This window comes from Chelonia mydas, chromosome 9 (genome assembly GCF_015237465.2).
Source record: "Chelonia mydas isolate rCheMyd1 chromosome 9, rCheMyd1.pri.v2, whole genome shotgun sequence".
Taxonomy (NCBI): domain Eukaryota; kingdom Metazoa; phylum Chordata; order Testudines; family Cheloniidae; genus Chelonia; species Chelonia mydas.
In genome coordinates, this window is record NC_057855.1 from 88,816,987 (window position 1) to 88,832,530 (window position 15,544).

At 44.2% G+C, this 15,544-nt stretch overlaps 1 protein-coding gene across 4 annotated transcripts in view; it reads left to right on the forward strand.

The window, feature by feature from the left end:
* The window catches only part of IL1RAPL2 (interleukin 1 receptor accessory protein like 2), a 544,020-nt gene that overhangs the window by 10,326 nt on the left and 518,150 nt on the right, over positions 1 to 15,544 (forward strand). For 3 of the 4 annotated variants that reach the window (XM_037909234.2, XM_043522683.1, XM_043522684.1), the window contains one exon: positions 14,838 to 14,938. The exons of the other annotated variant lie outside the window; for it this stretch is intronic. In XM_037909234.2, coding sequence (XP_037765162.1) covers positions 14,857 to 14,938 — 82 coding nt within the window. In that variant the 5' untranslated portion in view covers positions 14,838 to 14,856. The remainder of the gene's footprint in view (positions 1 to 14,837; positions 14,939 to 15,544) is intronic. 4 annotated transcript variants of the gene reach the window in all.

Here is a 15,544-nt window from a genome sequence, read left to right on the forward strand (position 1 = left end):
CAGGGCTGGGACTGCAGACCGGCAGCGGGCTGAGCAGGGCCGGCAGCCGGGACCCTGGCTGGGAGGAGCCGGCAGACGGAACCCCAGACCGGCAGCGGGCTTAGTGGCAGAGGGCTGAGGCGCTCAGCCCGCTGCCGGTCTGGGGTCCCGGCCGTCGGCCCCGCTCAGCCCACTGCCGGCCTAGGTGAACAGAACCCCAGGCCGGCAGTGGGCTGAGCGGGCCGGCGGTGTAAGATCAGCATTTTAATTTAATTTTAAATGAAGCTTCTTAAACATTTTGAAAACCTTGTTTACATACGACAATAGTTAAGTTATATAATATATAGACTTATAGAGAGAGACCTTCTAAAAAACGTTAAAATGTATTATTGGCACGCGGAACCTTAAATTAAAGTGAATAAATGAAGACTCTGCACACCACTTCTGAAAGGTTGCCGACCCCTGGCTTATACCATATAACTAGACTGGTAAGAAGTCACATCCCCTAACTGATATAGTTAGCAGAGTTGCTGGTATAATGTAGACTAGCTCTCACCCTCAGTATGCTGTGGCTAGTTTCTAAATACCTTTGGCCTGCCAAGCAGTTAAATCCCATCAGTGGTCTTTAAAATCTCTGGGTCTGATAATCCTCCTTTTACATTGCCTACAGAAGTTCACGTTGCCTGAGGTACTGTATTGATTAAGCCACATTTTGCAGCAGTAAATGTATGTAGAATATTAATAGCTTCCACTCTGAACACAAGGCTGTAAATTAATGGGTGCATTTTGTTGATCTCGTAAACCAGGAGTGCTTGGCCTGCAACCGTAATGTTCCTCCCACAATCATATATTTCAGTTTCAATGTCTATAAAACGGTTGGGTTCAAATTTAAAAGTGGTGACAGAGGACGAGCACGTCTCTATAACTCGTGACAGCTGGGGAAAAGGGGTATAGCTTGGACATGCAAAGTTCACAGATTGCTGGAAAATCAAATGAATACATGACAGAACAGTAGTTCTTTGTGGAGCTCTGTGGAGTCTAATCAATGTCACAGCCATTGGAAGTGATAAATGTGTCCCCCACTACCACCCCAATTAGCTGCTTTTCTGCAGCTTCAAGTGCTACGGGGTCTGGGAACAAGTGGAGAAGAGCAGAACTGGGGAGCGAGGAGTTGAATTAAGAGACCTAAATGCCAGAATGGCAAACTTTGATCACATTTCAATTTCTTACTGAAGTGAATGGAGCCCGGTCTGTATGATGAGCTCTCAGCACTGTGTCTAGTTGCAATACAAGGTGGGTTGGTTTCTTTTATTAGTTTTGCTGACACGTTCAGAAGAACTGCTCAGGGCTATTGCTAGAATATTTTAGGAAAGTCTCAGGCAAGAATCTATAATGGGCAGACACATTAACATTAGTATTTTCATGCCACGAACACTGGAGTCCTTAAGTATTTGGAATGTTAATCTTTTTATTTTTGTTCATGATTTTCAATCATTGCTGTAAATGCAGACTGTAATAGAGAGCCATCAGGTCACAACATTGTCACATCAACACCCTCAGGGCTTTCCCTGTTTAGTATAATCCAACAGTTTTGCTCATCCTGTAGGTTTTTATTGTTTATGCTTTAGTAGGACCAAAACCACATCTACTCTTTTTGCAGTTGGAAGGCTGTTCTTATTACCTGGGATCTTAAAATCATCAACGCACAATCCAGCAAGCCCTGGCTCACATGAATAGCTCTTGTTCCTATGAGGAGTCCTCCTAAAGCCAAAGGAGTTATTTGCTTGAGTTAGGGCCTGCAGGATGGACAGCGTTCCCTCAAACCTCTCTCAACTAGGAATGCACTTGTTTCATAACAGAGACTTGGGGGCACTTGGGTAAAGGAATCTCTCTGCCTAACTACTTCCTGCTCCCTTATTTTGCTTCTTCCCTTCCCCCTTTTCTCTTCTATCATGAAGTATCATGCACAATATCCCTTTGGTCTGAAGATCAGCATCATTCTGCAAAGGAGTCATTAGCATGTGACCAGTGTGTCTATCCACTCTTCTCAGAACCAAGGGCATGATCCAAAGCCCATTTGAGTCAACGGAAAGACCAATGACGTGAATGGACTCTGAACCCAGCACTAGGAGGCCGACCTTCAGGATGCATGAGCTACCTTCGTCTTGATAATTTCCGAAGAGCTACTTAAGCAATTATGCTGCCTTAGCTTTTGTTCAAGTCTCTGAAAATTCACAGTCCCGGCCTCAACCCAAGTTGATAGAGTAAAATGTCTTATTTTTCCTCTTTCCTTCAGAAAGGCTTCCCCTCTCCCAATGTGAGGAAGAAACACTAAAAGGTATCGAGAGCGCTCGGGAGGGCAGCAATCTACAGTACTATTCATTTGCAAGGATTCACACTAGTGACGAAGAAGTGACACGTTCCTAAAATGATTGCTAATCCCCTGAGTCCTCCTGTGTGAATAATTATTAATCTTGCCACTCAATTTGCATTTGAAATTTGTTGATAGGGGCAGGAAGTACTGAGACACTTGCACTGCAATTTTTTCTGTACGTCATCCCTAGGTAAAGATGCACAATGCTGAAGTGGAGTCACTCATGGCGTGTTGCGTTCCTCAAGGTAGAGAAGAGATGGGACTTAGCTGTAATGAATATAGAGGTAACTTCCAATGTGTCCGTCTGCATTCAGCAGCCTCTAATTCTCATGGGTGTGCTACTCCAATAGGGCTTGATTCTGCCAGATGCTGAGCATGCTGATTCTGATCCACAAAGTACTTAAGCATGTGCTTAATATTAAGCACATGACCAATTCCATGCCTGGGGCTGGCATGCTCAGCACGTGGCAGGATTGCGCCCATACTGACTCATAGCCTCTGCTACCATCCTAGTGTCATCTAACAGAGAGATCCCAGGAATAAATTTAGATGGCCCAGTCCTACAGTCCTGTCCTGGCACACTCAAAACACCCACTGAAATCTCATCTATTCTATAGAGGTTTTTGTATTGCCCTAAGGAACACCAATTTAATATAAAAAAAACAAAAATAAATGTGAATCCCGACTTGTACATGGGGTTTCATGCTTCCTGGTGCTTTCATACAAGTAAGTAGCCATGTTCTGAAAGAACTGGGCCATTGAGAGGCATGAGCTGTTTTTCACACCGATGTCACATATGGTAGGTTAAGGAATGGGAGATCCTAAAGAGCTGTCAAGGGCTGTTTTTAGTGTTCCGGAGAAATGGTTTAAATTTGACCGTTGCTGTTAAATTTTATGCCTGAGGTAAATTAGAAATGTTAACAGCACTTGTTCCTTTATAGGAACACAGTCATGACTACATTGTCTCATTCAATCCATTTTTTTAAAATACATTTACAGTGTAACTAAGGCAAAGAACCTCTTCCGGATGTCACAAACCGCAGCTCTCGTCATGGACAAGCAACAGCCTTTTAATGGCAGCGTGATTAATGCAAGACAAATATTGAGTGTATGATCAGAGCCAGCATTGCTCAAGAGTTAAAAATCCAAGTGAATGTGGTGAGGCTGATTGTGTGGGGGGCGTAACTGTTCTCCTGTGGTCGAAGAACTGGGCCTGAAGCATCAGTGAATTGTATTCGTGAATCCTGAGGGCTGGGGAATTGGAAAGAATCCATCTGGGCTGAGAGATGGAGTCTTGAGCTGAGGTTTTCTAACATGATTTTGGGTGCCCAGGGGATCTAATTTTTCAGAAAATGCTGAGCAAACAGGTCTCAAAATGAGCATTCAACCTAAACACATCCTAGCCTTGAGCGAGTGAAGGAGATTCTCACAGCAGGCAGTGGAAATTGTTAGGAAGGTAGGGGTGGGTGGGATGGGGGTGGGCATGTGTGGTGAGAGTAGAAGCAGGGGTGGAGGAGATGGATATTAAAAGGTTCCCACCCTGCCCCCGTAAGGTTGCAGTTCCTATTAATCTCTTACTAGTATGAACCTCCCTCCGAAAGCAATGCCAGTTGGCACTGAATGGCTGTTTCGCTCATCCTCACTTAAAAGGAACTTTGGATCTCAGATGACCTTATGTGCTGTCTGGACCTCTGAGGCTGGAAGTTGGTGGAGATAAATAGACTATTCTTTGAATGAGCAGACCTGCCCTGAGGGGTGGAGGAGGAGGGCGTGTCACAGAAACAGGCAAATGGATAGGGATGTTCTGGGAAGTGCTAGAAGAAGCAAGTCTAAGGATTCTGCATGAGCTGTTAGGCACATGGTATTTCACAGGAGCTACTTGAGCCTCTGTTTCCAGCCGAGCTGAGCAGCCATCAAATATAAAAAGGGGCCTGGTGAAGGCACTGCAGAGAGAGCTTTAGAAACCAGCCTGAAACTTGGGATGAACCTCTTCCTGACTGGAAGACTGAAGAGGTAGCTTATGGAAAGTCTGGTGCTAATACCCACATAGCAGCATTATCATTTCTGTAGAACTGTGATGTGAACATGGTATGAAAGGGTTATTATGGGCTTAAGAGATCAATTAACCTGCCTGCTTCCACCTGGAGGTGGGCCTGGACTGATTGGAAATAAAGCCCAGCTGTGGGGAGAGCAGGGGCTACCTGCCTTTCCATCAGAGCTGGGTGAGCCAAGTCAGGGGAAGCAAGACCTGGGAGAGGGTCTGGTAAATAGCCTGAAAGAAGGCTGAGAAGGAGGAAGTAGAGCAGACAGGCTACTCCAGGGGTGAGCTGGCAACCTGACTGGAGACAGGGGCCTTGAGGAGCTGTAACCTGTCTGAGTCCCTGAGCGAGGGGGGGAAGTGTGTCAGTCTCTGGACAATGTGGTTGTTGAAGGACAGGAGCCTGAGACAAGCATGGGGACAAACTGTAGTAAATGAGGTGCACTTGTGAGGAAGAGGCAGCCAGCTTAGCCTAGCCAGGCTGAAGGTTTGGGTTTTTGTGTGTGTGTATTTTCATTGGACTTCAATAAAGGACGTGAAGCCCCCAGAAGGGGCTAGATGCTGTAAAGTGGTGTGGCTGGAGTGTGCCCAAAGAAGGTGGGAGAAACTGAGGTAAGAGGTGCTGCAATAGGAGGGGGCATGCTGGGGTGTGTTTGCCACAGGTACTGATTGCAGTATTCTACTAGTAGAGGATGGCTTTTTTTGTTTGTTTGTTTTTAAAATACCTTAAAGGAATCAGAGCAACTAACTAGAGTCTTCAAAGGTAGTTAAGTGACTGACGGGAAGGCTTAGTGGCGAGGACCGGAGATGGCCCTGCGTGAAGTCTGAAAATTTGGAATTTGTGGAAGTTTGGGTCTAGGTCTTCGTCTGAACTCTGTGGCTTGCACTCACCTGTAATGAGGACTCTTCGTCAATTGTCATGCCTGAGAGCTGAAATTCGAGGTGCAAAATTCTGCTCCCTGTGATGCAGGAGCAGCTGCAACCAGGTTGGTTGGGTCGCCCTGGTATAACTGAGAGCAGAACCAGACTCAAGTTGTTTGCTTTCAAGTAAAGGTCAATTCAAAATCCACAAGGAAGGGAAAAAATAAACTAGCATGAGAGGAACATGTTTGCTCAATACGTATGCTGAAGAGTTCCCTGCCAAAAAGGGGCCTAATCTGCTCCAGGATCCAGCCCAATATCAACGTGGGAGCCCTGTTGCAATACACTTACTTTGAAATAACACCTGCATGGACCAATGGTTCAGTGCTGAGATTCTTTCCTCAAACCCTCAGTGATCTCATGGAAGACATGCTCAGCCAGCACTATGCAAGATCACAGAATTAAGGGGCTGTAAAGCTTTTGCTCCCCATCCCCAAATCCCTACTCCTGGCCTTTAAGAGAGTCCTTTCAAGATTTGCACCATGCCCTTGAAACGGATCCAGTTCTGGATGTGGAGACAGTGCGACACTCAGAGCACCGACGTGATGTGTTGTTGCTCACTTGTGTTACTGAGTAATCATTACCACTATTACGCCCATTTAGTTTGTAGTGATTCTTTATCCTGTAACTCTGCATTTTCAGTGTGGTCACTGCATGCTTGCAAGTAGCACACTCCTGGAGCCACAAGACATCTTGGTTCTAATTTTAGCTTAAATGTTCATGGCCGGAAAAAGAATCTGAGTTTGTCGGACGATAACTTAGTCCAGAGACTGTACCCAGAGCAGCAACGGTGACATGGATCTTCAAATACAGATGTATGATATCTAATTCCATAGCACAGTTTGGATTCAGTCATGTGGTATTTAGATGACTTAAGAGGCTGGTTAAGATGTTGAAGATGCACACTGAATTAGGCAAAAATGAAATCTTATTCAGTGTTCATCGAGCAACAGAACAAAGAATCCTGCATGACTCCTACCAAGGAGAGCTGAAGATCTTGGATCTGAAATTAGCACACATCCTGTGTCAGTGTGTGGTGGCTTTTGTTTTTGTTTTGTTTGTTGTGCTCTTTTCTCTTTCTCCCCCACCCCCACCCCACCCCTTGCTCGTAGGATTCAGGTGTGTATAAAGAGAGGCCTGTGGTCTGCAGTCCATTATAGAAGACAGTGTGACATAGGAAACCAGCAATAAGAGAGAGGCAGCTCAAAGTTTGAGGTAGCAAAAGGAGAGGAGCAGGCTGATAGAAAAATCCTCATTAAAATTAAAAGCCTTGGAAAGTAGAAAAATAACATCAAAAGAATGGAACATAAAACACTATCTAGAGTACTAGCAAAAAGACAAAAGAATTAGTGTTGCCAGTTCATGCTTTGTGTGAAGAAATGGTAATTTATTTTCCTGAGACTTCTGAGCAACAAAACCTGACAATTGGAGACTGCCAAAGAGGTGGGGTTTTGTTTTAATGAGCACCTTCTACATCTCAACTACTGTGGAGAAACCAGAGTCCATAGAGCCTTGTGGAGCATCGGCAAATCACGCTTTGAATCTGAAAAGCAAACTACAAAGAGCAGAGTCACTAATATTGTTTTAAAAACTGCATTTTTATACAAGGATGAGAACAAAACCTAATTTTATGGAAAAACAAGGCCGTGGATCCCATATAGATAGACAACAGCGTAGGCATCTGCACAGAATATTAATTGTTTATTCCCATTTAAAATACTTCTCCCGATCATTTCTCTGGGGATCCTTTTGAATCCAGGAAGTTGCTGGAGCTGGGGAGAAGGAACTCTCAAAGAAAAGAGGAGAATATTTCACTAGACTGTATTTTCAAGGGGGGGAGGGGAGTTAGAGAGGATAGAGCATTTCACTGCAGAGGAGGGGGTGTAGGCTGACTTTGAGCAGAATATCAGATTTGAGATTTTTGTCAGGGGAATGGGTGGTATTTATGCTGCATTGCAGCTTGGTTCTCCTGGTCTTGCCCGTTGCTTACAACTGAATTGGACAGCTGCCTGAACTCTGTGGTCTGCTCTCATGCATAGTATTCGGGGAGGGAGGAGAAAGAGATTTGTTCTATACTGAGTTGAGAAGAGGGGGGCAGGTTTGCCTGTCTCCTCTAGCCACACCGAATAATGTGAACATTTCTGATAGCAACAATCTCCTCCCACCCTCCTTTCCAGGTGGTGGAGTCTCAACCAAAAGGGCCAGCTTCAAACTATCTAGGGGTTCCTTTGGATAACTTTGTCTCTAGTCCCCACCCAGAAATTTGGGAAAACTAAGTAAATATTCTCTTGGAAATCCGGGGTAGCTGATACCTCCCCACTCATAAGCCCTGAGTCAGTGCATGAAACAAAGGAAATTATCTGGGAAGAAGGGGACACAGAATAAACTTGGGGAAGCCAGTAATCAACTGTATATTAAGACTCCCAACACCAGGGTGTCTTGGCAATAGTCTTAAACTTAGTCGTCCACTCATGGGAAGAGCATCTAATCGAGTAGTGTGCTTCTGAAATAGCCACTTTTCTTCTCCACTGTACCCTCACTTTCTGTTTGTTGTCTGGACTGGCAGCGGTCAGGCAGGTCCCTCTCCAGCCTGTAAGGGAAGAGCTCCCTGGCCTGCTCTGGGGGATCCACCACTTAATGCTTTGGTAGTGATGGGAGTTGGGGGGGGGGGCCCTCACTGGAGTTCTTCAGCTATGCTGCTGTCCTCTGTGGCTTCAGCAAAAGCTGCCTCAGACTTCGCAGCTGCCCCTGCACCATCAGCCACCTCTTAACAAAAGCTTCCTTTTCATAATGCCTTCAGAGAGGAACAGTGGTGTATCGGACCCTGGACAGAGTCCTTGCCACCAGGAATGTACTCCCACCAGAGATAAGTCCCCTGCTGTCTATCTTTGTCCAGGCTCTGCTGCCCAGCCATGCTAGATTTCGGTTTTGACCCCTCACCCCAGGTATGCTTGGTGCAATTCTCATGGACTTTTGTTAAAATGCTGTTATCCCAGTCAGGTATTATCCCCCAAACTTAAAAATTAGCTGCATTTTGACTAACGTGCCCCCAAACTGTGTCAGAACCAAAATGCAAATGCACCCTGGCCCATTCAGTCATTTCTCCTGGCTCCCCAACAGATGCTGGCAGAGTTCCCTCTCTTACGGAGCCTCTACCACCTGCTCTTCCCCCTGTTCACCAACAGGTGTCATTAGTGAGCTCCCTTCTCTCTAGGCCACTTGGCTTACTCCAGATATCATTCATGTTTTGTGTAATTAAAATCACGTAGCTGGATCCCTTTGTCCCTTCCCCTGTGTACAATACTGCGCTCCTGGTGCTACAAACAGAACTTGAAATGACAAGGGACCTAATCCTGAAGTTTGTGGTGATTGCAATAACCAATCAGGCAATGTACGATGCCCAGAATATTACCTTCCCTCACAGTACAATGCCAAAACTTAATTGCAGCATTGGCAATGTTCGCAAATACAGAGTTGCAGTATGTGTGGGATTGAGTGGGAGCAGCACTGAGGTGCATTACATTGTGATCATGTGTTGTGTGTTGCATTTGTGAAGGGCAGAAGCCCATTCCTTGTGGTGATGTGCCCTGTGGTGTGTGCCCATTAGGTTATCACTAAGAGGTGCCCTGTAACTTGTATTTCCTTACCTTGTATTTCTGTGCTCATGGAATAAATAAGCTGAGATCCACAAGAAGTATTGAATCCCAAGGCTGAATTTCCTCTTTTCTTTCCGTAAATGTCAAGGGAAATCCTGCCATATATCGTTTCCCTTTCTGCATGGATCAGTGGCTCCCCTTGATTAAAGGGAAGTCAAACAAGATACAACTGGAATCTTGATTCTTTTTTCCACCAGGGTTGACCTTGATAGAAATAAACTTTATCTTTTTATTATGGGGAAATTACATTGAACTTTAATTGGCTTGTCATAGCTAATATTTCTGCAAATTAACACAATCCAGTCAAGGCTTATCTCTTTCTTTTCTCCTCTACTCCTCCTCTTTACACCGCTCTCCCCCCCATAAATCCCACAAGAAGAAATTTTTAAAACTGGTCCCTATGTTGCACTAAAAGGGATCTTGGCAGCTACAATAATTTAAATCTCCCCACAAACAATTTAGTCACACATGGAGGACTTAACGCTCTGGAAACATGGGAACCCCATCAGTGCAAATGAGATGCAAATGTAACCAGTGGGTTTTCCTTCCACATTCCCGACCTTTGAACCTGAGTCCACAGGGATTACAAGAGCAGCCATGCTGCAACCCTCCACCTGGCTGCCAGCCTGCTGACAATAGATGACCCAGGACCAGCCCCAGTTTGAGGCTCTGCCCCTGACATCCCATTGGCAGAGTCCCAGAGCAGTTGATTGGCCCTTTGGCCCTACTTAAGCCAGCAACAGGGAGCTGTCTGAACAACTGGGATCCACTCTGCTCTGGACTGTGTGCCTTCTGACTCCAGCTCCACCGGCCTCGCTTGGCTCCTGATCCTTGGTTTGTCTGTTGCCTCTGACTTGTGGTTCTGATCTCCAGTTTGTCTCTTGCTTCTGACCTCCCAGTATCCCAACCCAGCTGACTCCTGACTGAGGACTGCAGCTCTGACCATTAGGTCTGGCTACCCATGATCTGGCCTTGACACGTGTCTTCCATCTGGGAGGCAGAGGAGAGTGAGGCTTACCTGTGGGTTTTAGCTCCTTAAATTGATACATCTTTGGGATCTACACAATGCGGAGCCATACACACAAGTCAGTGTAGGGACAACAAACTCCCAGGCCTCATGTCTCCTATGGCCAGGGCTTGCTCTAGGATTTTTGCCGCCCCAAGCAAAAAAAAATTTTGGCCGCCCCCGCTTTTTTTTTCGTGCCCACCCCCAGCTCCGCCCCAACTCCGCCCCTTCCCAACCCCTTTCCCAAATCCCGGCCCTGCCTCCTCCCTGAGGCATGCCACATTCCCCCCCCTCCCCATTACTTCCTGCGGCTCCCCCCGGCAATCCCCCGCCCTAGCTCATCTCTGCTCCACCTGCTCCCCTGAACACATTGCCGCTCCGCTTCTCCCCCCTCCCTCTCAGGCGAGGGAGAGGCAGCGCATTCAGGGGAGCAGGCGGAGCGGAGGGGAGCGAGGGGGGGAGCGCAGGAAGTAACGGGGCTCCCCAACCCAGCTCACCTCCGCTCCACCACCGCCACCTCCCTCGAAACAGCTGGTGGGGGGGGGGGGAAGCAGAGCGGCGGCAGCATGCTCAGGGGAGCAGGCGGAGGCGAACTGGGGTAGCGGGGGCACATTTCTAGGGGCGGCATGGCCGAAGCCGGAATATCGCCCCTATAAATTCGCCGCCCTTAGCACCTGCTTGTTTTGCTGGTGCCTAGAGCCGGTCCTGCCTATGGCGCACTGCCCCAGCTCCCCTTGTTTTGAGGAGGGGTCATTCTGCAGTATAACACTTATTTCCAAGTGTCACTCTTGTGGAAAAAGTCCTGTAGCCGCAAGAGTGATCAGAGGAACCATCCAAGGGCTCAGGTGTGTTCTGAGTTTGTGAAAAATACTCCTTTAAAATATTGTGAGGGCAGCTCAAACCCCCTGTTCTAGAATAACAGCACAGAGAAACAGCCATGTAGTGTGTGTGTGTATGTACAAGAACATATATTCATCTTGCATCATATGATACATGGGGCTGGCCAGAAAATAGAAATCCCTTTCTGTGGAAAAATCCTTTTGAAACTTTTAATCATCCCAAATTGGGACAAAAAGTCAAATGTGAAAATTTTTCACATGAAGGGATTTCCTGGAAAAATCCTGTTTTGGGGAGAACCAACATGGAATCTTTTTAGCTTGCTGGATGCTCACTTGGAAGACTCTTGACAATTTCACTTTCTCCCTGAGCTTTCCAGGTGAGCAGCCAGAGAATTGTTGTTCGGATTTTTCTGTTGGGGTGGGGGGAAAGGAAATCATTTTATTGGAGGGTGGGAGGGGGCGTGAATTAAAATTCTCCCATGGGAAAATTTCTTTTCTTTGCGAAAAGAGCATCTTTTGCCAGACCCATTCAGAGGGGAAAATTCCTGGTCAGATCTAGTAGTATGGCCATTCCCTTGGTAGGTCTCTACCAGCATAGAAATCTTCTTATTGCCATGGTCACATTTGATAATAGTGGGGGGCGGGGGTATCCAGGCACCTACCTCTCTGTTATGCAATCCACATGTGCATCTTAGAGAGAGGACTGGGGAGTTAAATGTCCACATTTTCTCTTCAATGTTTCAAATGTCTTGATTTCTTTCTGCTCTAGATCCTCAGCTGATGTAAATTGTCATAGCTCCATTGAAGTCAATGACAATTTACACCAACTGAGGATTTGCCCCATTCTGTGAATGGTCAGACTCCACATCCTGCATTCAATGAGGTATATGTACGGCCACTGGAATAATGTCTGATTCTTACCCCTTGCCTGGGGTTTCCCTTCGTAGTTAAATACTAAAAGGTACATCCCTAAAACATTTCCTGATCTTGATGTTTTCCTGTGTGTGTTTGGGGGGGGGGGGAGGGAGTGGGGGATCTCCCTTTCTGTCTCTGCCCTTACTTCCTTCATTCCCCTTAGAAAGAGATTCTAAGTCTTCTGTGCCTTGGAATGTGGCTAAAAGAATCCTAGCAGAGTAACGTTGTCTCCCCCTGCCAAGTCCTAAAACATGACATCTGCTGAGATTTATTCGTGTTGTCCTCTCCACCTTCCATAGCCTTCACAGGGGACAGCCCTCAAATGTGAGAAATCAGGTTCTTTCCCTGACACTGACATGCCATCCAATTTTGCACAAGTCATCTTACCTTTTTGGTGTCCACTCTTGTCCCTTGTTTTGTCTCTTTACGGTTGGGATTTTGAAGGGATCTAGGGAAGTTAAGTGCCAAACTCCCTCAGGTGCCTCGGAAAATACCAGCCTGGGATTGTAAACTGTTTGAGGGCAGAGATTACCTCTTATGTATCTGTATAATATTTAGCTGAAAGGGGCCTTGATCTCAGTTGGGGCCATTAAGCATCACCATAATACAAATAACTAGTAATAAAGAAAGAATTCAAGAATCTTATTATGTGGGATCCTCTTAAGCACAAACAATATTTTCTGTAACCTCAGTTTCATTATTCAAGTTCTCAGTTGTAAATTTTAAATTGTAAAAAATTAAGATACCTGCAGGTTTGCATGGCATGGAGATAAATTTTCACTTCTCTCATCAATGGTTCTTCCACAGTAAAGTGAGAATTCTGAGAGGTAGAAATCCATTGACTGGCTAAAGTACTTTGCCCTCCCACCCTGCTTCTTAGTCATGTAGGACTCCTGAAGCACCTTCATTGCAACTGGCACGTCTAAAGATGATTGCACAGGGATGTTCAGTACTGCTGATTCTGTCACAACAGCCTCAAAAGTGCTACTTTCTAATGGTGGGACTTAAAGGAATGACCCAAATCTACCCCCTAGGCTTTCAGTCTCTTTGGGCAGGCAGACAGATTAGGAAACCACTACAGTGGTTGAAATCCTGGTCCCACTGAAGCCAATGGCAAAATCTTGTCCCTATTGAAATCAGTTGGCAAAATTCCCATGAGCTCTAGCATGAATAATATATTAGTAAGTAGAATTTGCTTTGGTTTTTATAGTCTATTTGCTGCAGAGTAGTTAGTTTAAAAAAAAATCCAGTGCGAAACAAGGACCTGAGAGTTACCTACCTCCGCTGTAATAACTGAAGAGAGCAAAGTGGAGAAAGCAATTTGCAAAGCTACACTTGAAAGTCATTCTAGCATAACATCATCATTGCAAATTATCCAGCAAAAGATTTGTTCCATTACATTTTTTTTTAACTGTCTCGTCAAGATGGCTCTACTTGTATCAGGATTTGATACTCCAAGGAGAGGTTAAGAAAAAATGAATACTAATTCTTTCATTAACCATTGTGAGACAGCCTTCACTTCTCATAATTCATCACATAGCCTTTTGGTCCTCTAACACGGTAAGCCGGGGGAATCAAAAGGCATAAAGTGCTGAAGGGAAGGTAGAATTCGGGAGAAAGAAGCACTGCATATTTATAGCTATAGTACTGTAGCGAGGGGTGGGGATAGAGTCTTAAAATGAAGTGGTACTTTTGAAATAATAGAATAGCAGCATAATTGCCATTACACAAGAGATTATCCATGGTCCCTTACACCTTCTTCACACGACAGTTAGGCTGGTAGTAAAATTACAAGGGGGAAAAGACATCATGTAATAAACTCACATTAAAATATGATTTTCAGAGACTCACAGGCCGTGTACACCCTTTTAATATCTTATTATTTAAAAGAACTTTCAGATCTGCGTGCAATAATTCATTGGTCCTCTAGTTGTAGACGCTTTCGAAGGGACAGCGGGCTATCCAGCTGAATATTTTATTTCTCTGTGTGAACTTAAATATTTATTTCCTTTGCCTTTTAGCTTGATGGTTTCACATATCACTGCTCTTAAAAAAAATAATTGCCCCTGTGAAATTTCATTCTGCTGTAAGGTGTTGAGTATTTATTCTTTTAATGCCTAATAAATTCTTCATACAGATGATCTAACTAGTGTGTGTTTTTGCTGAGAATAAAGGGCCTGATCCAAAACCTATTGAAGTCAACAGGGGTCTTTGATAAAGTTATGGCTTTCTAGGGTCTTGATTCATGTTTCTCTTTAAGCATGTGAATCAATGGAACTACATGTGTTTAAAGCTAAGTGCATGTTTAGAATTTAATATTGCTATTTTTTATATACACATAAGGGACTGAATTCTACTCTACTGTGTTGTATATTTGCAACCACACTTTCTTGAGTGACTTTGATAAATGAAAGTGGAACTTGCTTCAATAACTATATAAATTAAAACTGCAAATTTTAAACTTGATTTCTCTCCTCTCTCTAAAGTAGGTAATATAAAACTGACAGAAAAATTCTCAGGAAAGACTAATTTTATCTCTCTAATAAGAACCCTGAGACTTGCATTCATTGACTTCTAAATTTCATTCACCTGTCTTTAGTTCATTTTATAGGTGAAATCTCGGGAATAGTAATAATTCATTGCAGCAGCTCTTGTAATGTTACCTGTGGGGAAATAAAGTTTCTAAGAGAAATTATGCAAAGAACTGCTCTTAGATCTTGTCATGTAATGTGGGAGATCAAAGTATTTTAAAAGATATCTTTTCTTTGTTGGAGACAACTCTGATTGTGGCCATCAGAATCTCCTGGCTAGAACAGACAAAAATCTAATTGATATAATAGACATGTACTATTTCAAATAGTTTAACTGTTTCTAAAGGAGAAAAAAGTTTCTATGTGTCATTTAAAAAACTTTTGTCTGATACTCCGATAAATTATTTATTTTGAAACGTTGTTTTCCTAGCTCGGCATAATGCCCCAAGCTGCCCCCCAGAAGTCACTAGATTAAGCCATTGCCCCATAATGGTTCTTTGAGAAATGTTCAACTCTAGCTGTTGCTTTGTTGTAGCAAAGAGCTGTGATTTAGACTTCATGCTCTGTTTGCGTTTCAGCTGTCAATGAAAGTGAAAGATGAAGTCTCCCATTCTCTTGGTTCTTGTGATCTGTACAGTAGTCAGCACAAATTTGAAGTTGGTATCAAAGAGAAATTCCGGTAAGTCTCAGAAAAATGTGATCGTTATTTTATATTTAACAAAGTCTGGCTTCGGCGATCATGTCATAGACCCAATTTTTGTTCTGCATGCATAATCCTTATTGATCAATTATTTAAGAAGGGTTGTATCCAACACAAACACGTTGTTGTTTAGCATCGATGGAATTTCTGTCTGTGTGTTCATTGTATTGAAATGTTTTGATATTAAGCCTGAAGTGATTTACCATGAAAAATGCTGATCTGTCTAGCTTATGAGTATCTTAGGCATTTTTTGGTCTTTTTCTTTTTTTTAAGGGCCTGATTCTCAATTACACTAAGGTGCTCCCATGTTCTTGTGGAATTATAAAAGGATCTTCAAAGTCAACATGAATTTACATCCACTTTCAGGCTCCTTTACATTCTGGGTGGTGTAAAGGGGCCTATCTGTAAATAAGAACTGGGCCCAAAGTCTATAAAATGTCTTTTTTTTTTTTTTTTTTAAATCTTATGTTGGCTCTAGGCCAGCTATCATCTAGCTTGAAAGAAGAGACCATCTAACCCATAGAATTGGCACTGGCACCAAAAGTAACTTCTTGTCCAGAGGGTTATTTTTACCCAGTGTTAAAG